The sequence below is a fragment of the Mustela erminea genome, chromosome 2, assembly GCF_009829155.1.
Source record: "Mustela erminea isolate mMusErm1 chromosome 2, mMusErm1.Pri, whole genome shotgun sequence".
In the NCBI taxonomy this organism is placed as follows: Eukaryota; Metazoa; Chordata; class Mammalia; order Carnivora; family Mustelidae; genus Mustela; species Mustela erminea.
In genome coordinates, this window is record NC_045615.1 from 15,219,290 (window position 1) to 15,243,660 (window position 24,371).

Consider the following 24,371-nt stretch of genomic DNA (forward strand, 5'->3'; position numbering starts at 1 on the left):
CCACCACCACAAATCATATTACAGTATACCTGTGTTAGGGCCCAGAAATTTGCATTTTAGCAAATTTCCAAAGGTACCATATCTGCAGACTTGAGAAAGTGTCATGGCTGCAGAACGAATAAAACAGGTTTGCGGTGCAGATGTGAGTAAGGGTACCATTCTCATGAACTTCTGCATCTTCAATTTTCTTGCCTATATCAGTTTCTAAGCCTTCAGACTCCTAATAACTAGATGTTTAATAGTTTATATACATCAAATAGTTTCCAAGAAGCTGTGGTTGATATTAAGTTTGATAAAAATATGCATAACCTTATGCTATAGCTGATTAATCTTTTATTTTCTAATACAATCCATTTTCTTTTCTGGACTTGGAATTGTAAATCCAAATGAGAGAAACTTCTGGCATCTAAGCATTTGCTTATATCCTGCAATATGTCAGGGATTAAACATGAAAAGACAAAAAAAAAAAACAGACTTTCTATCCTGCAGTCTAAAAGGAGATACAAATTGTAAATACAAAATTCAGCAGTGGGATATATGAAGCAAACAAACTCTATATAATGTATAAAAATAATACAAAAGATTAATTCTTCCCAGGGGCAAGATTATGAAAGACTTCATAAAGTAAGACCCTCAGTACAGGATTTTGACTCAGTATTGGACAGTTCTGGTAGCATGCCAATCAGTATTCTAGCAAGAAATGCAAGCAATGGCAAAGAGATTTGAACAGGGTAGTTTAATATTGCTGGAGCATGAAGTGTGCATGACTTGTGACAGGAGATCAGGTTGGAGAGATAAGCATGTTGCAGAAGAGAGAGAACAGTGATATAAAGTTTCAAACCATGCCAAATTATACTCTATGTTTTTATGGCTATATTTGTATATTTATCTGCCACTCAATATATATATATACTTCAATCTATAATCTTTCCAAAAACCAAACTCTTGATTTCTACTCCTTAAGCTTCCCCCATTTCCATAAGTGGTAATCACATTCTTCTAGTTACTCAGGCCAAAAACCTTGGGGTCATCCTTGAAATCCTTTCCCTCTAATATATACCTCACAATCTGCCACCAATTTCTATCACCGTACCTTATGATGTATCTTCTCATTTCCTCCACTGCCTCTGTGCAGTTTAAGCCACTAATACCTCTTCCCTGGACTTCTGGAGTATCTTCCAATTGATCTCCATTTCCACACAGCAGTCAGTGTCCTTTATAGACATGCCACTCCTGTGCTCATGATCATATATGTCTCTTCTGCTCAAAGTTCTCTAGTGCTCTCCCACCTCACTAAGAGTTAAATCCAAAGTCCATATCAGAGCTACAAAGACCCTACGACCAGTATTTTTCTAATCTGATATCCTTCCATTCTCCCTAGATTACTTGACTCCAGATTCTCCAGTTCCCTTGTTCTTTGGCTAATCCAAGCATGCTTCCATTTCAGAGCAGGTACACTAACTGCTGTTTCCTATGTCTACGTTTTTCTTCCCTAGACATCTAGGTTATTTGTTCTCTCGTATCGTTTGGGTCCTTATTCTAATGCCTCTTTATCAAAAAGGCGTTCTCCAATATATCTGTAGAAGAGAGTCCTTCTGCTTCCCCATATTTTATCATTACCACCCAACCCTATTCTTTTTTGTATTAGCATTCACTACCATCTGATATTATCTATTTATTTGTTATCTCCCACCACTGCCATCACTATTAGAATTTAAGTTCCATAAGAACCAAGACTGTATTTTGTTCACTACTTATCTTCAGCATCTAGACTAGTGGCTAGCACACGGACACACCCAACTAATATTTGTTAATGATTACTGAATAAACATATTCATATAGACCTAACCCAGGTAATTAGAAAGATGACTAGGAAGAGTGTGGAAGACAGACTTGGGCAAAAATGGAGGCAGAGATATTAGTTGATTCAAATAATATCAGGACTAAAACCAGGTAAAGTCAGGGGCACCTGGTTGGCTGAGTTGGTAGAACATGTGACTCTTGATCTCCAGGTTCTAAGTCCAAGCCCCATGTTGGGCATAGAGATTACTTAAAAATTGTTTTTAAATTCTAAAAAGAAATAAAATAAAACCAGATAAGGCAGTGGGAATGAGACATATATGAAATTAGTTAGATAAAAGCAATACAGTTTATAATTGATTAGATATGGGAGCTAAAGCCAATGAAGGAGGAACAGAAGATGACTTACAGAGAATTAAAAAATAAGCAAAGGAAAATCAATTTTAGACATGTTGAAATTGAGGTATTCGAGACAAATGCAGGCTAGGATTTTCAATAGCTGCTAGATATGCAGATTTAGAACTCAGCAAGATGTCAAAGCTATAGATTTAGGTGTAGGAGTCAGCAGCAGATGAGTAAGAGTTAAAGTGAGTGAGATGAGATCATCCTGGAGAGCACGTAAAATAAAAAAGAACAGGAACAGAACTCTGGAAAGCACCAATACTCAAGGGGTAAAATGAGGAAGAGGATCCAAAAAAAGAAATTAAGAATAATTGGTCTGAGAAATAGCAGACCAGAATAGTTCACATATAATGGTGTAAATGATTTTCATGAAAAGAGGGCAAGCTGAGATTGAGGGGAATTAGGATGAAATACAGAGTAAAGCTGAAATACAGGTTTGAAGTGAGAGATACAGATTTGACAGAGGTGCTGAGAGGAATAAACAGAAATTATTCTGTTGACCAAACTGGAAATTTGCCAAAGACAGACAGCAAACAGAACTGCTATGGTTGGCATCATTAAACATACAGCATATAGAAATGGGTTGACTCAACCCAGTTGGAAATCTGACAAACAAGTTCAGTAGAAGGAATTGCTTCAAGATTGCTTCAATGTTGAAATTGCTAGCAAGGTATCATTTCAAGTAATAGACCATGAAGATTAAGTAAGGAAATAAATGAGATTAGGAAGAGGGATACTAGGAGAGGGGGAAAAAAACCAAAATCTGGGAGTGTCCAAGAAGTTCAAGAGCAGTAGGAACAAGAATAGGAGATGTGGAAGAATGAAAGGTTGTTATGAAAGACGAGTTTGCCAGAATTTAAGGTTTCAGAGTTAGTAAATGCCATGCAATAGTGAGGACATAAAACAGATCTAATCCCATCAAAATAAGGATGATAATGAGATTTCTATACTAGTATGTAAACTATTAATATAAAAAGACCACTAAATAATGGGAGTTAGCTACAAGAAGTGTAAAACAGAGTGTTGCCCAAGCAAATCATAACTGTTGCTATAAATACCAAGAAATTAAAAAACTTCTAAAAGAGGGACTATAAACGCTACCACATGTTTGGGGAGAAAGTGGATGAATAGTTACATGGAACTAGATAAGAAAACAGGTTAAACAGTTGGGAAACAGAGTAGACAAATATGAGAAAGCAAAATGTCAGTGAACTGACCATAAGAAACTGATATGTTTTATTTCTGAAGTTTTTCCAAATGCCAAATGAGAGTAACACCTGCTCTTTACCCACCTCCACGGACTACTTTTAGATGACAGAATTAATTTTAACATAAAGGAGAAAAGAATGTTCACTGCAGCACTACTGATAACAGCAAACACCCAGAAATAAATGACTAGCAACAGAAAGTGGCTAAATAACTATGGAATATTAACATAGTAGTCCATTATGTAGCAATTAAAAGGAATGAACCAAACCTACAGATATACAGATACATTTAAAAAATTTTGGTGTTGTTTATAGATGTGTATGTGTATATATGTAATAAGAGTATGAAAGCAAATATAGAAATGATTAACAACACAGTCAACATAATTATTACCTCATTTCTGGGAAGGAAAGAAGGGAATGAAATCAAGATGTGTACCAAGGAAGGAACTTTCAACTCTACCTGTATTATTTCTTTAAAAAAAAAAAAAAAAAGTGACTAAACCAAGAATCACAAACTGTTAAGACTGGATAAAGTTAGACAACAATAGTACATATGCATTTATCTTATTATTCCTTATTTCTGAAATATTTCACAATACAAAAAGGTACAAATTATATAAGAAATACTCTATACATTATTACTAACAATAACATTCTCTCATATAAATCTACAAGACTGTCTTGTGAATGTTGTCAAAGCTTTAGGAAATGCTTATAATCTATATTTTGGAAGTAATCTGAAAAGTATCTGACATTTCCTAATTCTGGTTTGTTAATTAATGACAAAAAAAGGGTTGACAGAACTACTTTAGTCATTAACACATTTAAAATCATATAAATATTTAATTTCCACTATGTCATCATTAAAGACATTTAATGGTGAAGTAATGAATGATTATTTTCTTCTCTATATTTTCTAATTGTATTACTTACTAGTAGCATTACTTGTATAGCCAGTAATTTTGTGAAGGAAGAAAAGTCAACTTTACATCTTGACTGTTTTTCTTAATTCTCTTAAAAAACTCTTCATTGAAATGTTTTTTTCCTTTTCTACCTTTTCATCCAGTGACTTGAAATTCTTAAGGAAATGAACAATTCTGAGCCATGAAACGGCTGTTAAAGTTAAGATTAATATGTACTTCAAAGAAGTTTTTAAAAACTGATGAACTAGAAGACAAGTAATTTTAAACATACTGTAGCATTAAGTAATGATCCATGAAAATCTATGGTTTTCGCACCTACTGCATTCCATATCTTCAGGCCACGGAACACCAAACATCTCCATGAGCTCCGAACACTCACTGTAAGCCCGCTGACACAGCCTACGACAGGGAAGAGTGACACGTCCATATTCCATACAAATAGGAGCATAGAGTGCACAAAGAAATGGCCGAAAATCCCGAGAACAATCCAGATTCACCATTGGGTGGAATGGCTAGGAAAAAGTTAAAATTGAACAATTAGAGAAAGAATTGTATACAACTTAAAACTTCCTATTTAGAATACTACAATATTCTTTTTTTTTTTTTTCATTTTAAAAATTTCTGAAGGAAAGTTTTGGTTTTTGAAACAAAATCCTCTTAGCTATATCCCTAAGGATTCTGAATTGGTTGAGATTGAGATGTGTTTCAGAATCTATATGTATATTTTAATTGTTAGAGGTGATATTAATGAAGAGGCAGGGCTGAGAATTACAATATGATACATATTACATAGAAAAAAAACCAATAAAAGATATATGCCAAATGCTCAAAAAAGTGATTACTGCTTGGTGACAGGAATCTAAGAGATTTTAATTTTCTTCTTTTTATGAATTTCAATTTTATTCAACTAACAAGTATCAACAGGAGAGAGCAGACAAATGCTAAAAGAGGAAAGGGAGTGGGAGTGGAGGAAAAGCAGTTATACATAGCAGTAGTTATTTTGGGAGTGTGGGAGAGGGAAAGATCTCTCACATTTGTCTCATATTTTCTTGTTCTTTTACATTAAAAAATTTTTTTTAAATGGGTATCATATGATGTAAACAGAACTAACACTGTAAGCTGATATTAAGGAAACAAAAGGAAAAATTGAGGCTCTAGATGTAAAACCATGCTTAAATAATCATTAAAACCACAGGAATAGATCAAACATCCCAATAAATATTCATCTAAGTTTTTCATTATCAAATATTCTTTTCACTTATTCATATAATGGTTTCAGAGTCATTGCTGATTTTGATCTAGTAACAGATATTCTCACCACTAAGCCTTTCTATTAAGAATCAATCAGCTTTTGGGGTGCATGGGTGGCTCAGTGGGTGAAGGCCTCTGCCTTCGGCTCAGGTCATGATCCCAGGGTGCTGGGATCGAGCCCTACATAGGGCTCTCTGCTCAGCAGGGAGCCTGCTTCCCTTCCTCTCTCTGCTTGCTTCTCTGCCTACTTGTGAGTTCTGTCTGTCAAATAATAAAATCTTAAAAAAAAAGAAAAAGAATCAATCAGCTTTTACCTTGACACATAATATTTTTCAAAGACCTCCTATACAAGATGCAGTCAGAAAACCAAGAGTCACTTAAAGAAACTGAAGAGTTAACTGTATAATGGATATGGTACCCAACATATAACAATAAATTCTGTGTGAGACCATCATTCCCAAGGATGAAGGAGTAGGTTGTGTTAAACCAATGTTTCCATCATGAACAATTTTAAAATACAGAAAAACAGTTTTAAAACATCTATTTAAAGCTACTGAAGAACTGCTGAAGCAAAAAAGCTAGAGGGACCAAGAATACAGAGAGCAGGAAATATGGATATGTGGCCTGATATGCACAGCTGCTTTTCTAAGAAGGCATTTGTTGAATCTTGAAATTGAAGTTGAAGGCAGTTTGTTGAGGCATAAGGTGAGAGGCTGAGATTCAAACTTTGACTAGGCTGGTGCTAGAAACCAGTGCAGTTTTGGTGGTCTTAAGGCTATAGACAAAATTCAAAAAGAAGGAATAAGACATAGGTTTCGAGAAGGGGAAGTGCCAAGGACTGAGTCTGACACAGAGCCAATTTTCCCTTCAAGAAATCAGAAAATTCTGAAGCTGCAGGAGGAAGGAGCTAAGAAGCTAAGCAGAAAGCCTCTCTGAAAAGCAGAGTGGAGATTTTGGCAGTTTTATTGTACTAAGGAAACATGGATTAGAGTTCAAGTTCTGACAGAGGAACTGAACATACCAAACTCTCCTAGGTGGAAGCCTCTGAATAGCTACATTCTTGTTGCAGTGACAAATCAAAGGAAGGCAGAGACCTGCCAGCCTCAACTCAGCTCAGTCCCCTAATGGAATTAAGGTGATCCACCACTTACCTGCTAATTAGAAGAAAGGGTGAACCTTCTCTGGAGTAACAGAACACTATCTGGAACCTCACCAACATTTTGTAATGTCTAACACTCAAAAAAAATTACTAGGTGTTTCAGGAGACAGGACTATATGGGGTGTCTGGGTGGCTCAGCTGGTTAAGCCTTTGGCTCAGGTGATGATCTCAGAGTCCTGGGATCCAGCGCCCCATCAGGCCCTCTGCTCAGCAGGGAGTTTCTTTGTCCCTTTTCTTTTTTCAACAAAAGAATCAATCAGCTTTTACCTTGACACATAATATTTTTCAAAGACCTCCTATACAAGATGCAGTCAGAAAACCAAGAGTCACTTAAAGTGTGTAGTCTCTCCCCCGTCTATCAAATAATTTTAAAAAATCTTTTTTTTTAAGATTTTATTTATTTATTTGACAGAGAGAGATGACAAGCAGGCAGAGAGGCAGGCAGAGAGAGAGGAGGAAGCAGGCTCCCTGCTGAGCAGAGAGCCCAATGCGGGGCTTGATCCCAGGATCCTGAGATCATGACCTGAGCCGAAGGCAGTGGCTTAACCCACTGAGCCACCCAGGCGCCCCTAAAATCTTTTTTTTTTTTTAAAAAGAGAGAGAAGAGACAGAACCATATGATTAAAACCAAGAAAAAAAATTACAACATTTTGGTGGTCCAGCTATTGACCTTAATATACAAGACTGTATATAACTATGTCAAATATGTTCAAGAAAATAAAAATGAAGAATTTCACCAGAAATTGAAATCTATTGTGAAAGGAATCAAGTGGAAATTTTATAACTGATATATACAATCTGGAATTAAGAACTCATTAGATTTATCAAAAGACAGAACTGGCAAAATAGAAAACAAGACAATATAAAATATCCAAACAGAAGCACACAGAAGCACGGAGACCAAATAATACTGAAAAATACATTAAAAAAAAATAAGAGACATGTAAAACATGGAAAAGCCTAAGATATGTATAACTAGAATCTTAAAAGGTGGGGAGAAAGAAAATGGGCAGAGGCATTATATAAAAAGATGATGCCTGAGAATTTTCTAAAACTAATTGAAGACAACAATCTACAGATTCAAAATCTTCTATAAACCCCACAAAGGATAAAAATAAGAAAATCACAGTGAGGCAAACGTTAAATTGTTGAAAACTGAAGAAAAGTATCTGAAAAGCAGCCAATGGAAGTGGAAGGAGGAAAAGACAACTTACCTTTAAAAGAGCAACAGTTAACCCTCAGAGCTGACTTTGGAAAACCATAAAACAACAGAATGACTTTTAAAGAGCTAAGGAAAAATAACTGCAAACTTCTAAGTCTACAGCCAGCAAAAATATCCTTCATAAATGAAGGCAAAGTAAAGACATTTTCAGACAGACAAAAAAATGAGAGAAAATCAGTCACCAGCAAACCTGCACTATAAGGAATACTCAAGAGCTTTTCAGACAGAAGAAAGATGATCAAAGATGAAAACTCAAAAGTACTTAAAAATCAACAAAAGGGGTGAAAATGTGGGAAAATATAAATGAATACTCCCTGTACCAATAAAAAGTAATAATGTCTTAAAATACATACAAAATACTGTGTGTGTGTGTGTATCTCAATAAGTGACAGAAGAGGACAAAAATTCTGTAAGAATACAGAAAATCTAAACAAGCCAATTATAAATTTGATCTAAGTAACATATTTATGGGTCACTTGGGTAGCTCAGTTGGTTAAGTGACTGCATTTGGCTCAGGTCATGATCCCAGGGTCCGGGAATCAAGCCCCACATTGGGCTCCCTGCTCGGTGAGGAGTCTGCCTCTCCCTCTCCTTCTGCTGCTCTACCTGCTTGTGTCTCTCACTCTCTCTGTCAAATAAATAATTAAAATCTTTTTAAAATAAATAAATAAATAACATATTTATACTCATGATACCCAACAATAACTGGATCCTATTTAACAGACACATGGAATCTTTATTAAAATTAGCCATATTCTAGATCCTAAGGCATGCCACAGCAAACTTCAGAGAATTAAAATCATTCATAGAAGGTTCTATGACTAAAATGTAATTAAGGTATAAACCAATTACAGAAAATGCCCAAACCCAACTGCTTGAAAATCTGGAAATTAGACAACAAACTTCTAAATAACCCATAATCAACAAAGGGAATCATAACAGAGATGTAAGTTATATATATATAATTATATAGGTTATATAATCTATATATAAAAGTAAATAAAGACAATATCAGCAAAACCTGTACTCAGAGAAAATTTACAATCTGATACACACATAACAGATAATAAGAAAGCCTGAAAACAATCAATGACCTAAGCTCCATCTCAAGAAGCTAGAAAAAGAACGGCTAAACTTAAGGAATGTATAAGGAAAGCGGTAACAAGAAAACAAGCAATTTGAATTATCACTATCAGGAATGAAGAAAATTAATGTAGAAAAATAATGTAGATACCATAAATAATAAGTTTACTAGATTTATATTACTAGATTTACTAGAAAAATAATGTAGATACGAAAAGAAATAATTTTGACATGATGAAATGAACAAACACCTTGGGGGAAAAAAAATCACAATTTACCAAAACTCATAAAATTTTATCTTCTATCTACAAAGAAATTTAATCCATTATTAGAAACTATTCCCCTCAAAGAGAACTCTAGACTAAGATGGCTTTACTAGAAAAATATGTCAAACATCAAATCAAGAAGTTCAAGTAATCACACAAAAACTCTTCCTAAAAGGGGGGAAAAAGGAACTTTACCCAATTCATCTAATGAAATCAGCCTAATTTTTATAACAAAACCCAACAGGAACTATCTAAGAAGGAAAATTATTCCTCATGATCATAGATATAAAAATTATATCAATAAATTAATCCAGAATATGTACAAAAGGAGTAATACACCACATAAACTTTTTTTCTAAGAACACTGATTAACATCTGAAAAACCAGTTAATGTAATTAATAGCATTAATAGAAAAAGGGGGGGAAAATCACACGATCCACTAATAATAGAGATATAGTAAAAGTATTAAATGAAATGCAACACACATTTATTATGAAAACTACTTGCAGAGTAAGAAGAAATCTCCTCAAATCTTCTGGGAAGTAGATACATCAAACTACAGCAAACCTCATACTTGGTGGTAAACTGGAGAAAGCTTCCCAAAATCGAGGATGAGGCAAAAGTACCTGTCATTACCATCTTATTTAACACTGTATTGAAAGTCCTCAGCAGGGCAGTAAGAAAAGAAAAAGAAACAAAAGGTGAAAGAATTAGAAGGAAAGAAATTAAGAATTAGGGGTACATGGATCAGAAAGAAAGAAAGTCATAGATGACTTGTGTTCCAGTAATCAAACTATTATCCCTCAGTTCCAAACTCACCCCTCAATACCTGCTCTATGATAATCATTTCTCCTTTACAGTAAGCATGAGTTTAAACTTTATCAATAAAGAGTGCTGGAGAAACACTGCAGGACAAAAAGGCTTCCTTGTTGGTTGTGGTTGCTGCATAGTGAGGCAGCAGTGCAAATGTTCAGAAATCTATGATTCTCTATCCCACCATGTGCAGAAAGGTCTCTTAGTAGCCTCATAATCACAGCATAGCTTCGTGACCCCCTTCTTGCATCCCATCCGATATGGATACTGCATGGTCGAGGCCTCCCACCTGCAACAGTGCCCTGACTTCCTCCTTTTGCTTAGTCACCAGCTAACACCTGCCCGTGCCTTGAAGACTTGCTTACTCCTTGCCCAGCAACCATCGACCAACTCTGGCCCAGCCAACCTGGTGAATTTCTCTGCCATCCACTAAGCTGCAACTACATCTATAATTAAGGTCTGAGCCTTTATGTCTGGTTGTCCCTTCCGAGATTGTCTCTCTGCCCTAGAGAACCCTGTTGAGCTATTTTGTAAATACTCTCTTATACTAGCTTATTAATTCTTTATATTACACTTTCCTTGTATAAATCATTGAGTGCTTCTGTCTTCTAATAGAACCAGACTAATAAAATCTGTTACAAAGAAAATCCAAGATAATCTATAAACCATTAAAATAAATGAATTTACTAACACTGGATAAAAAAATCAATTAAGATAAAAGTTACCTGTATTTCTTCATTCCAGGAATATATTAAAATGAAATTTTAAAATATCACCAATAGAAAAGGAAACTAAGAAAAAATTCCATTTTTAAGAGCATCAAAAAGAAAGCATAGCGGGCGCCTGGGTGGCTCAGTGGGTTAAGCCGCTGCCTTCGGCTCAGGTCATGATCTCAGGGTCCTGGGATCGAGTCCCGCATCGGGTTCTCTGCTCCGCAGGGAGCCTGCTTCCTCCTCTCTCTCTCTCTGCCTGCCTCTCTGCCTACTTGTGATCTCTCTGTGTTCAAATGAATAAATAAAATCTTTAAAAAAAAAAAAAAAAAGAAAGCATAGCATCCTATACTTAGGAATAAAGTTAACCAGTGTGGTGCAAGACAGAAAACTATAGAGTATTACTGAAAGAAATTGAAGAAGACCTAAAAAATAGAATTCATATTCATGGATTAAATGACAATGTTATTAAGATGGTGATATTCACTAACGTGATCTATAAATTCAATCTAAAAATCCCAATGGCCTTTTTTTTGCAAAAATGGGAAAGTTGATCCCAAAATTCATATAGAATTGCAAAGACTGAACACATCAGAACCACCTTGGGTGGGGGGGAGGAACAAAGTCAGAGTACTCATACTTTCCACTTTCAAAACTTAATACAAAGCTACAGTAATCAAAACATGTGGTATTAGTGTAAGTTTAAACATGCAAAAGAATAAAGCTGGAGACCCTTGCATTATACCACATACAAAAATTACTTACAAATGGATCAAAGGCCTACACATAAGAGCTAAATCTATACAACTTATAGAAACAGAGGTAAATGTTCATAACCTTGGGTGTGGCAATGTTTTCTTAGATTGGACAACAAAAGCATAAGCACAAAGGAAAAAAAATAGATATATTAGACTTCATCAAAATAGAATGCTTTCACATACCTAAGGACATTATCAGGATAGGAACCAGACAACCCACAAAATGGAAAAAAATATTTATAAAGTATATTCTGGTAAGGGTGGTAAGGGTCTGGTATATAGAATATAAAAAGAAACCCCACAACTCAACAAAAAGACAACCAAATTTATTGAGTGGGCAAAAAAACATGAATAGACATTTCTCCAAAGAAGTTAAGCAATGGCTGATAAACACATGAAAAGATGTTCAATATCATCAGTCTTTAAGGAAATGCAAATCAAAACCACAATGGGATACTACATTATACCACTAAGATAGACAATCTAAAAAACAGAAAACAGTAAGTGTTGACAAGGATGCAGAGAAATCAGAACCCTCATGTGTTGCTGTGGGAATGTAAAATGATGCAACCATGACAGAAAACAATTTGGCAATTCCTTAAGATGTTAAACATAGATTATCATATGATTAGCAATTCTACTCCTAGGTATGTGCCAAAAGAATCAAGAATGACGTTCAAGGCAAAACTTGTATATGAATTTTCACAGCAAGAGAGCATTGTTCATAATAGCCCACAGAGTAAAATAAAGTAAAGGAAGGAAATAAAAGAAGAAAAATCAATGAAATTAAAACAGAAAAGCAATAGAGAAAAATTCTCATCTAAGGGCTGGTTCTTTGAAACTACCAATAAAATTGTAAGTTTCTGGCCAAGACTATTAAAGAAAAAGGAAAAACAAATTACCAATATCAAGAATAGAAGAGGTCACTGAGGTTCTGTAGGCATTAAAAAAACAATAAACAAATATTACAAACAACTCTATGCACATAAACTAGCCATCTTAGATAAAGTAGACCAATTCCTCAAAGGCAGACTACCAAAACTCACCCAAGATGAAACTGATAATCTGAATAGTCCTGTAACTACTAAAGAATTTGAATTTGGGTTTAAAAATCTCCAGAAAAAGAAATGTCCAAGTCAGATGGTTTCATAGATAAAATCTAACATTTAAAGAATAATTAACATCAATTCTAAACAATCTTTTCAAGAAAATAGCAAAGAAAGGAACACATCCCAACTAATTCTATGAAGTATTAAAACCAAACAAAAATAATACAAAAGAAGAAAACTACAGACCAATATTCCTCATGAACATAAAGTCTTTAACAAAATAGTAACAAAGCAAATCCAAATATATATTAAAAGCATTATATACCATAACCTATTACGGTTTGCTTCAGAAATTCCAGGCTAGTTCAATATTCAAAAGTGAATTAATGTAATCCCATATTACCAGGCTAACAGAAAAATCACATTATCATACCAAATGATGCAGAGAAAGCACTTATGAGTTTACGTTTTCAATGAACTAGAAATAGAGGGTAACTTCCTCAATTTGATAAAGAGCATCTACAAATACCCTACAGCCATCATAATTAATGGTGAAACATGGATGCTTACCCCTAAGATTGGAAATAAGGGAAGGGTATCTGCTCTTACCACTCTTATTCAACATGGTACTGGAAATCCTGCCCACACAATAAAGCAAGAAAAGAAAATAAAAGGTGTTCACTGGAAAAAGAAATAAAACTATTCCTGCAGTGCCTGGGTGGCTTAGTGGGTTAAAGCCTCTGCCTTTGGCTCAGGTCATGATCCAGAGTCCTGGGATCAAGCCTCGCATCCGGCTCTCCGCTCAGCAGGGAGCCTGCTTCCTTCTCTCTCTCTCTCTCTCTCTCTGCCTGCCTCTCTGCCTACTTGTGATCTCTGTCTGTCAAATAAATTAATGGAATCTTAAAAAAAAAAAGATCTAAAAAAAAAGAAATAAAACTGTTCCGATTTGCAGTTAACACTACTGTCTACATAGAAAATCCCAAGACATCTACAAAGAACACCTCCTTGAATTAGTGAGTTCAGAAGACTGCAGGATGTAAGAAAAACATACCAAAAAAACCTAACTCTATTTCTTTGAAAAATAAATAAAAAGATTTGTCCATTTTGAAAGAAAGAGGGAAAAAAAGCATGCATAAGATAAGGGGAGGCACAGAAGGAAAGAATCCCAAGCAGACTTCCTGCTGAGTGCAGCATCAATCCCATAACCCAGAGATCATCACTCGAGCAAAAATCAAGAGCCGGATGTTTAACTGAGCCACACAGGCACCCCAACTCTATTTCTTCCCCTCCAAAATATATTAATTAACTAATTATTTATTTATTGTGAAAGAAACAGAGAGAGCAGGAGGAGGGTCAGAAGGAAGGGGAGAAGCAGACTCCCCACTGAGCACAGAGCTCCATGCAGGGCTCAATCTCAGGACCCTGAAATCACAGTCTGAGCTGAAGTCAGATGTTCAAATAACTGAGCCATCCAGGTGCCACAGCCTAACTCTACTATATAAAACTGTGTTCTATTTATAAAGAGCACATGAAAACTAGAACAATATAATTATAACCACTGAAAAAAAGAGAAAAAAGAAATACCTGGGGGTAAATTCAACAAAACATGTACAGGATTCAAATGCAGAAAACTATAAATGATGATGGAATAAATCAAGGAATATAAATAAATTAACAGATTCACACTGTTTTAGTTTGCTAGAGTTGCTATAACAAAGTACCATAAACTGAGTGGCTTAACCAACAGAAATTCCCTGCCTCACATTTCTGGAAGCTAGAAATCTGAGATCAAGATGTTGGCAGAACCATGTTTCTCAGAAGGTGCAAGAGAAGGATCTGCTCCTGCTCTCTCTCCTAGCTTCTGGTAGTTCCTTAGATTGTGACAGCATAAATCTGATCTTCACTGCATCCTCTCTATACCTGTTCACATCATCTTCCTTCTACTGTGTGTCTGTCTGTGTCTAAATTTCCCTTTTCTAAGGGAATTCAGTCATACCGAATTAGGGCCCCTCCCTACTTCAGTATAACCTTATCTTAACTAATTACATTTGAAATTATCTTATTTCCAAATAAGGTCACATTTTGAGGTACTGGGTGTTAGAACTCCAACACAGACATTTTAGGAGGACTCAATTCAAGGCAACCAAATTTACTGAATGGGTTGAAGATTCAACATTAAAGATGCCAATTCTCCCCCAGATGATTTCCAGATTTAATGAAATTTCTAACAAAAAGCAGCATATCCATCCCAGCCAGGTGGGATTTCTCCCTGGGATGCAAGGGTGGTTCGACATTTGCAAAGCAATCAATGTGAGAGAACACATAAATATGAGAAAGGCAAGAACCACATGGTCCTCTCAACTGATGCAGAAAAAGCATTAGACAAAATTCAGCATCCTTCCCTGATTAAAACTCTTCAGAGTATAGGGATAGAGGGAACATTCCTCAATTTCATAAAATCAATCTATGAAAACCCCACAGCAAATATCATTCTCAATGAGGAAAAGCTGAGAGCCTTTCCCTTAAGATCGAGAACATGATACAGATGCCTACTCTCGCCACTATTGCTCAACATAGTACTAACAACACAGTACTATCAATCAGACAACAAAAAGAAATAAAAGGTATTCAAACTGGCAAAGAAGTCAAACTCTCCCTCCTCACAGATGACATCATACTTTATGTGAAAAACCCAAAAGACTCCAACCTCAAATTACTAGAACTCATACAGCAATTCAGTAATGTGGCAAGATAACAGAAATCAGTTGCTTTCTTATACACTAACAATGTAACTGTAGAAAGAGAAATTAAGAGAATCAATTCCATTTACAATAGCACCAAAAGTTGTTAAGATACCTTGGAATAAACCTAACCAAAGAGGTAAAAGATCTATACTCTAGGTATTATAGAACACTCATGAAAGAAATTGAAGAAGACATAAAAAGATGGGAAAACGGGACGCCTGGGTGGCTCAGTGGGTTAAGCAGCTGCCAGCTCAGGTCATGATCCCAGCGTCCGGGGATCGAGTCTCACATCGGGCTCCTTGCTCAGCGGGGAGCCTGCTTCTCCCTCTGCTTCTGCCTGCCATTCTGTCTGCCTGTGCTCGCTCTCCCCCCGGCTCTGATAAATAAATAAAATCTTAAAAAAAAAAAAAGATGGGAAAACATGCCATGCTCATGGATTGTTAAGAATAAACATTGTTAAAATGTCTATGCTGCCCAGAGCAATCCACACTTTCAACACTATTCCCATCAAAATACTAATGGCATTTTTCAAACTGCTAGAACAAACAAGCCTAAAATGTGTATGGAACCAGAAGAATGAAAACTCGACCACTCTCTCACACCATACACAAAGACAAACTCAAAATGGATAAAAGACCTCAATATGAGACAGGAATCCATCAAAACCCTAGAGGAGAACATAGGCAGTAACATCTTCAACTTCTTGCAAGACACAAAAGCAAAAATGAAGTTTTGGGACTTCATCAAGATAAAACAAAACAAAAGCAAAATGGGAAATAAAAGCAAAAACGAAAACTTTTGGAACTTCCTCAAGATAAAAAGCTCTGCACAGCAAAGGGACAGTCAACAAAACAAAGAGGGAACACACAGAATGGGAGAAGATACTTGCAGGTGACACTACAAAGCACTGATATCCAAGATCTATAAAGCACTTCTCAAACTCAACACTCAAAAAACAAATTATCAAGTTAAAAAATGGGCAAAAGACATGAACAGACACTTCTCCAAAGAACGCATACAAATAGCTAACAGATAATGAAAAAATGTTCATCATCATTAGCCATCAGGGAAATTCGAACTACTGAGATACCACCTAACACCACTTAGAACAGCAAATATTGACAAGGCAAAAAACAACAAATGTTGGAGAGGTTGTGGGGAAAGGAGAACCCTTTTACTGTTGGTAGGAGTGCAAGTTGGTACAGCCAATTTGGAAAACACTGTGGATGTTTCTCAAAAAATTAAAAATAAAATTACTCTATGACCCAGCAATTGCACTACTGGGTATTTACCCCCAAAGATACAGGTGTAGTGACAAAAAGGGCCGTATGCACCCCAATGTTCATAGCAGCAATGTCCACAATAGCCAAACTGTGGAAAAAGCCAAGATGGCTTTCAACAGATCAATGGATAAAGACAATGTGGTTCATATATATAATGGAATATTAACAGCCTTCAGAAAGGCTGCATACCCAACTTTGCATCAGCATGGATGGGACTGGAGGAGATTATGCTGAGTGAAATAAGTCAAGCAGAGAAAGTCCATTATCATATGGTTTCACTTATTTGTGGAACATAAGAAATAGTATGGAGGACATTAGGAGAAGGAAGGGGAAAATGAGGGGGGTATGGGAGAGGGAGACGAACCATGAGAGGCTATGGACTCTGAGAAACAAACTAAGGGTTTTAGAGGGGAGAGGGGTGGGGGGATGCATTAGTCCAGTGACGAGTATTAAAGAGGGCAGGTACTGCACAGAACACTGGGTGTTATATGGAAACAATGAATCACGGAACACTATATCAAAAACTAATGATGTGGGGTGCCTGGGTGGCTCAGTGGGTTAAGCCTCTGCCTTCGGCTCAGGTCATGATCTCACGGTCCTGGGATGGAGCCCCACATCAGGATCTCTGCTCAGCACGGAGCCTGTTTATCCCTCTCTCTCTCTGCCTGCCTCTCTGCCTATTTGTGATCTCTCTCTCTCTGTCAAACAAATAAAATCTTTAAAAAAACACAAAAAAACCAATGATGTACTGTATGGTGACTAACATAACATAAAACAAAACAAAATGTACCTTGACTTTTAGTAGATAAAGATGAGTTTATTCTAAATTATATTTAAAAACAAAATAGATTTTGAAAAAAAATTGGGAAGAATCATGCCAGCCAATTTTAAGACTTACTATATAGCTAACAGTAATCAAGACAGTGTGGTATCAGTGGAGAGACAGATACAAAAGATCAATAGAACATAATAAAGAAGGGGCACCTGGGTGGCCCTTGGTTTAGTTAAGCATCTGCCTTCATTTGGTTAAGCATCTGTCTTCAGCTCAGGTCATGATCCCAGGGTCCTGGGATTGAGCCCTGCATTGGGCTCCCTGCTCAGTGGGGAGCTGCTTCTCTCCCCCTACCCCCTGTTTGGTCTATCTCTATCAAATAAATAAATAAAATCTTTAAAAGAAAAAAAAAAAGAATATAAGAGAGAACCCAGAATTAAACCATACAAGGATTGACAATTAATTTTTGAGAAAGGAGCAAAAGCAATTCAATGGTGAAAGGACAGTTTTTTCAACAAATGGTGCTGGAGGTAGTAGATATTTATAGACAAGAAAATGAACCATACCTTATACAGATTACCTCAAAAGGGATGCATGGATTTAAATGCAAAACATAAAAGCTATAAAACTTAAAACAAACAAAGAAAAAATCTTCCAGACCAAGAGTTAGGTGAAGAATTCTTATACCAAAAGGACAATCCATAAAAGATAAATAAAAAAAAAGGTAAACTGGACTTCATTAAAATTTAAAACTTCTCTTCTCTTAAAGACCTTATTAAAAGGATGTAAAAACATACTATAGACTAGGATAAACTATTTGTAAACCATATATCCAACAACAGATTTTTATCTAGACTATATGTAGAAGTCTCAAAACTCAAAAATAAGAATTCATGCAATATGAACAAAAGACATAAACAGAAATTTTACCAAAAAGGATATATGAATGGCAAATTGAGTACATCAAAAGACATTCATTATCATTAACCATGAGGGAAATGTAAATTAAAACTGCATGAAGTACCACTATACACATTTTAGAAAAATTGAAATAAAAAATTATGACAATACCAAATGGTAGTAAGAATATAGGAAAAGTAAATCTCTCATGTGTTGCTGGTGAGAATATAAAATGATACAACCACCATGGAAAATAGTTTAGCAGTTTCTTTCTTTTTTTTTTTTTTTAAAGATTTTATTTATTTATTTGACAGAGAGAAACTACAAGTACACTGAGAGGCAGGCAGAGAGAGAGAGAGAAGGAAGCAGGCTCCCTGCTGAGCAGAGAGCCCGACGCGGGACTCGATCCCAGGACCCCGAAATCATGACCTGAGCCGAAGGCAGCGGCTTAACCCACTGAGCCACCCAGGCGCCCAGTTTAGCAGTTTCTTAAAATTCCAAACATATGCTTCTCATATGATCCAGCAATCACCTTCTGGGCATTTATTCCCCCAAAATAAAAATTTATGTCTGCACGAAAACCTGTACATGAATGGTTATAACAGCTTTATTTATAATAGCAAAGATCTGAAACAACCCAAATGTTCTTCAATGGGTGGTTGATTAAACAAATTGTGGTACAGCTGGATAACAAAATATTCAGAAATTAAAAATAATAACTATTGATACACAGGACTTGTATGGATCTCAAATGATTATTATGCTAAATGAAAAAAAATCTCAAAAATCTCATACACAATGTATGATTCCATTTATATAACATTCTGAAATGATAAAATTACAGATAAGAGAACAAAGTAGTGGCTGTTCAGGATTGGCAAAAAGGCGGAGGGAGAAAAGAAGCATAAGAGAGTTCCTTAGTGGTTCCTTTGTGTTTCCTTTGAAAACAGTTCTTTAACTGTAGCACTGGCTACACAAATCTACATATGTGGTAAAATTGCAAAAACTAGGAGCACATGGTTGGCTCAGACCACGGAGCATGCCTCTTGATCTAGGTGTTGTGAGCGGAAGCCCTACCTTGGGCACAGAGCTTATTTAAAAACAAAAACAAAAAAAAAACCTGCAAAGACTACATACACGGACACATGCATATACACACACAAAAATGAGTACATTTAAAAGTTAGTGAAATATCATAAGGTCTATAGATAGCACCAAGGTTAAATTCTAGTTTTTATGCTGTATGACAATTATATAATGTACAAAGACTGGGGCTGGGAGGGGGCAGGGACTAGGTAGAGTACACAGAATTTCTTTGTACTCTTTTTCCAATTTCCCATGAGTCTATAATTACTTTAAAATTAAAAGTTAAAACCGTTATTACATTCACATATTGATGACATGTACATGCATCATACCTATGAGCATTTGTACGTCTTTATTTTCATGTATGCCTTAAGTCTCAAAACTTGCTTGGTACTTAGGAACACATAAAATATCAACCAATCTGATATTGTTATGTTACTATGTTAGTAAAACCTTCATCTGTGTATTATAGATGAATTATAAAATTGATTTGATTATTTTGTACAGTCAACAATGAGCCTAAAGCTACAAGTTTATGCTCCTGCCACTTATTAGCTGTAGGTACCCTGTACTGTGCATCTCAGCTAACATTCACTGGCACTAAAGGGACAGGCAGCTAAGTGCCTTATACATATTATCTTATTTATTTATTTATTTATTGGTTTATTTGACAGACAGAGATCACAAGTAGGCAGAGAGGCAGACACAGAGAGAGAGAGGAGGAAGCATGCTCCCTGCATAGCAGAGAGCCCGATGTGGGCCTCGATCCCAGGACCCTGGGATCATGACCTGAGCTGAAGGCAGAGGCTTTAACCCACTGAGCCACCCAGGTGCCCACATATTATCTCATTTAATCCTCCTGATAATTATAAATCACATTTTATAATACATATGAAGAAAATGAGACATTAAAATTAAGTAACTTGCCCAAGATCACAGAGATACAAAGACAGACCCAAGAGTCAAGACCCTGGCATTCCTATCTAGAGCCCCTGAACTTAACCAATTTATTCCATATAACCTCTCTAAACTTCAGTTCTCTCCTCTGTAAAATGGTCTTAATAACATATAAATAATAGTTTATGAAATAGCACACAGAACCCAGTAAAAGCTTAGAAGGCGATCAGAGAAGAGTTGCAAGTTAACAGAGCTATAGCAGTGCACATGGTGGGCCTAAAGAACCCTGCTGAATTTGAATGCCCTGTTCTCAACAACTGAAAGTCAACTGGAATGATGTTATTAAAAAGCAAAGCAAAGCACAGATGCACATTATGCTGGGTGAAGGAAACCAGACATTAAAAAGTAGATATTGTATGATTACATTTATATGAAACTCTAGAAAATGAAAACTAATCCACAGTGACAGAAAACAGATCAGTAGTTGCTTGGAGCAGGGCGTGAAGGGGGGGTAGACTACAAAGGCACACAAGGAAGCTTTTGAGGTAATGGAAATGTTCTCTATTTTGTGTTGATGGTTTCACAGCATACACATGTGTCAAAACACCAAACATTTTAAATGGGTCCAAGTTTGTACACTAATTACCTCAATAAATCAGTTATATGAAAACAGAAATATTAATATTACTATTTTTCAAATGAGCAAATCACCTTGGTTTTAACTCATTGGAGTTAAACTCAGCAAAATCAAAATGAAAAGAGGTAGCCTGAATACTGTAAAGTTGAGAATATATTGGATAATACTATTAAAGCTCTATCAAATAGAAAAACAATTTAACTTAAATTTTTTGAAGATTCCTACTGCGTACCTCCTTAAACAGTAATGCTTTTTGTTGACTAAATCAACCAGGGTATAGGAAGTTTACAAACTGAAAAGTAACTTTCTAAAATTAAATTTCTGGTTTCTACAACAAAGGTGCACTACATGGAACCTTCCATTCTTTGTTCAAATTCAAATCAACCAAGCCTTTGTGCTCCCATTCTCTTTCTTCTTTCAAATTTCCATTCCTGTTACCATAGGAACCTGCTAGCTGACAAGCCTTCAAGCACAGCAACAGCCCAAGCTTAGCAAGGGGTATGAAAAGGGGACAGAGTCAAAGGCCAAAATTTGACTCATGAGAATCAGAATTCCAATCTTTGTCACTCTACAAAGGGTCTGGTAACCATAGAAACTGTATCCTACTGCGTTTGGGAATATTATGACTAAATTCCCTAAACGTGAAACCAACAGTGGAATGGCCTTGGAAATTCAAAATATGGTATTCATTATATTTCAGATCCAAAATAGAATAAGAAGTTATTCAAAAACAACTTTTTAGAATAATTCCATGTGATTTAAAGTAAGATCCTTTAAAAACTCCTTTTCTGTAAAAATAAATTCTCAGTAACTTCTAAAGCTTTAAGAATTATTTTGTATTTAAAAATTCTAGGTTTGAAAAACACCTTTAATCCTACAGATTATTCTTCTACAGATCTTAATTTTAAAAAATGTCTTGAGATAGGGTACTAAACACTTTCCAACAATATTTCAGTAAGGTGATTTACAGAAATTTGCCATTATGAGATGAACATGTTTATCTTCTTAAGTCAAAGGGGAATTCCCAGAGAAGCGATAAAACTTGACTTTTAAGGAAGTTTTAATATTTTTCAAATATCATCAACAGTTCTAAACTATGATCTTTCTCAAAAGATAAAACCTTACAAACAAAATTCTACCACACTTCATAATTTAATTGAAAATAAGTACTTTAAAGGTATTCCTTTAAAGTGATTTGTCACATAAGAAAATGAAAAAAAAAATTTTAAAGTTTTTTTTTTTTCAACTCAGAATAACTAATGCTATTAATTCCCCATTGCTTATATGTACATTTTTCAATTTAGAAGATTCTTAATTCCGGACTGGTTTCCCTGTCACACAATAGACTTCTCAAGCTACTTCATTAGACTGTAGGTTTGCTTTGATAAAACCACATTAAGAGTAAACCCAAACAAAAGACAATAAGGGAAGTAAATCTGATAGGGCATGTAACCTGATGATACAAACCATGAATTGCAATCAAATTTCATTTTCTAAAAAGCCCTACCAAGAAAATGTTAATAATTATTACTACATAGGAGTATATTACACTATTCTCTTACAAAAGACAACAACAACAAAACTTTTCAAGGCCCATTCAAATACTGTCTACAATTGATCCCTTTCGCAGAAGATCCTTCCTTCTCTCTTTTGAATCCTTTCTTGTGGCATTTACCAAGTTCTTCCTTGTTTTTCAGTCATTGAACCAAAATATATTTAATAAATACTAACTCTTGGGTACTGTAACTGAGAACTAAACAACAAAGAGTGGTTGGGATTATTAAAAATCAAGTTTCTGCACTAACCATTTAACTATTTTAAAAGCATGTGTTTCTTATAGAAAAATTTAAAAATATTAAATAAGGACACAGGAAACATAAATTGTGCTAATTCAGGAAACCACTGTTGGCCTTGGTGAAAATCCTTCCAGATCACTTACTCCGCATAAACACACACACATGTATTTTTTAACAAAAACAGGGTGATACCATATATAATGTTATCCACTCCTTTTTTTTCCTATTTAATAATGTATCAAGTATAGCCATTAGAATTTGACAAAGATCAAGAAGAGACTATTTAATGCAGAAGGAACATTAGAGCCCTAGAGATGGGAAAGACAGGTTGCTTCTGTTCTTTTGCTTAATTACAACATTTAAAAGTACAAACACATGATGCCTGCCTAAAGCTCTGAGTCACTTTGATTTACTCCCCAACCCTCAAAAGGCAAAGTAAAATACCAGTGTTCATAGTTATATGGTGCCCTTGGAACTGGGACTACCATCCCCATCAAGCACACTTCTATTTACAACCGAAGGAAATTAACTGCTTAGGTATAATATAAACATGATCAAGACTACTCTCACCTCTTAAGGGACTTAAATTTGTTAATTAATACAAACATTTTTATTTTCTAGTAATTTAGCAGTTCCTATGTGGAGGCACTTGTTGGATTTGAGGCATACAAAAATGAGTAAGAACAAGCCTTGATTTCAAAAGGAAAAGACTAAAAACAACCCAAAAGTCCATCAATAGGAATTGAGTAAAAAAAAAAAAAAAAAAAAAAAAGTAAGGGCAATTTAACACCCATATGGCATGACTATTAAAAAAAAAGAAAAGAAAAACAAACCCAGAAAATAACAAGTGTTGACAAGGATGTGGAGAAATTGGAACATTTGTGGCACTGCTGATGGGAATGTAAAATGGAGCAGTTGCTATGGCAAACAGTAAGGCGGTTCCTCAAAAAATTAAACACAGAATTATCGTATGTCCCAGCAATTCCACTTCTGGGTATATATATCCCCCAAAATTGAAAGCAGGAACTTAAACACCCATGTTCATAGCAGCATTATTCATAATAGCCCAAAAGGTAGGAGCAACACAAGTGTTTGATGGATGAGTGGATAAACAAAGTGTGGTATACACATAGAACGGAATATTATTTGGATTTAAACAGGAAGGAAATTCTGGCATATGCTACAAGGATAAACCCTGAAGACGTTATGTTGTTGTTGTTGTTTTAAAGATTTTATTTATTTATTTGACAGAGAGAGAGAGAGCCAGAGCGGGAACACAAGCAGGGGAAGTGGGAGAAGGAGAAACAGGCTTCCTGCTAAGCAGGGAGCCGCATGTGGGACTCAATCCCAAAACCCTGGGATCATGACCTAAGCGAAGGCGCTTAACGACTGAGCCACCCACGCGCCCCTTGAAGACATGATGTTAAGTGAAATAGCTAATCACAAAAGGACAAATATCATGATACCTTTTATATTATGGTACCAGAATAGTTAAATTCAGAGAGAAAGAATGTGGTTGCCGGGGGCTTGAAGGAAGGTAGTATGGGGAGTTACTGTTTACTTGGTAGAGTTTTAGTTTTGTTAGATTAAAAAGTGCTAGAGATGAAT

The 24,371-nt window shown here is 35.6% G+C and overlaps 1 protein-coding gene across 2 annotated transcripts in view; it reads right to left on the reverse strand.

The window, feature by feature from the left end:
* Nucleotides 1–24,371, reverse strand: part of FZD3 (frizzled class receptor 3) — a 92,719-nt gene that overhangs the window by 52,301 nt on the left and 16,047 nt on the right. For both annotated transcript variants that reach the window (XM_032332304.1, XM_032332303.1), the window contains one exon: nucleotides 4,652–4,848. In XM_032332304.1, the coding sequence (XP_032188195.1) occupies nucleotides 4,652–4,836 (185 nt within the window). In that variant the 5' untranslated portion in view covers nucleotides 4,837–4,848. The remainder of the gene's footprint in view (nucleotides 1–4,651; nucleotides 4,849–24,371) is intronic.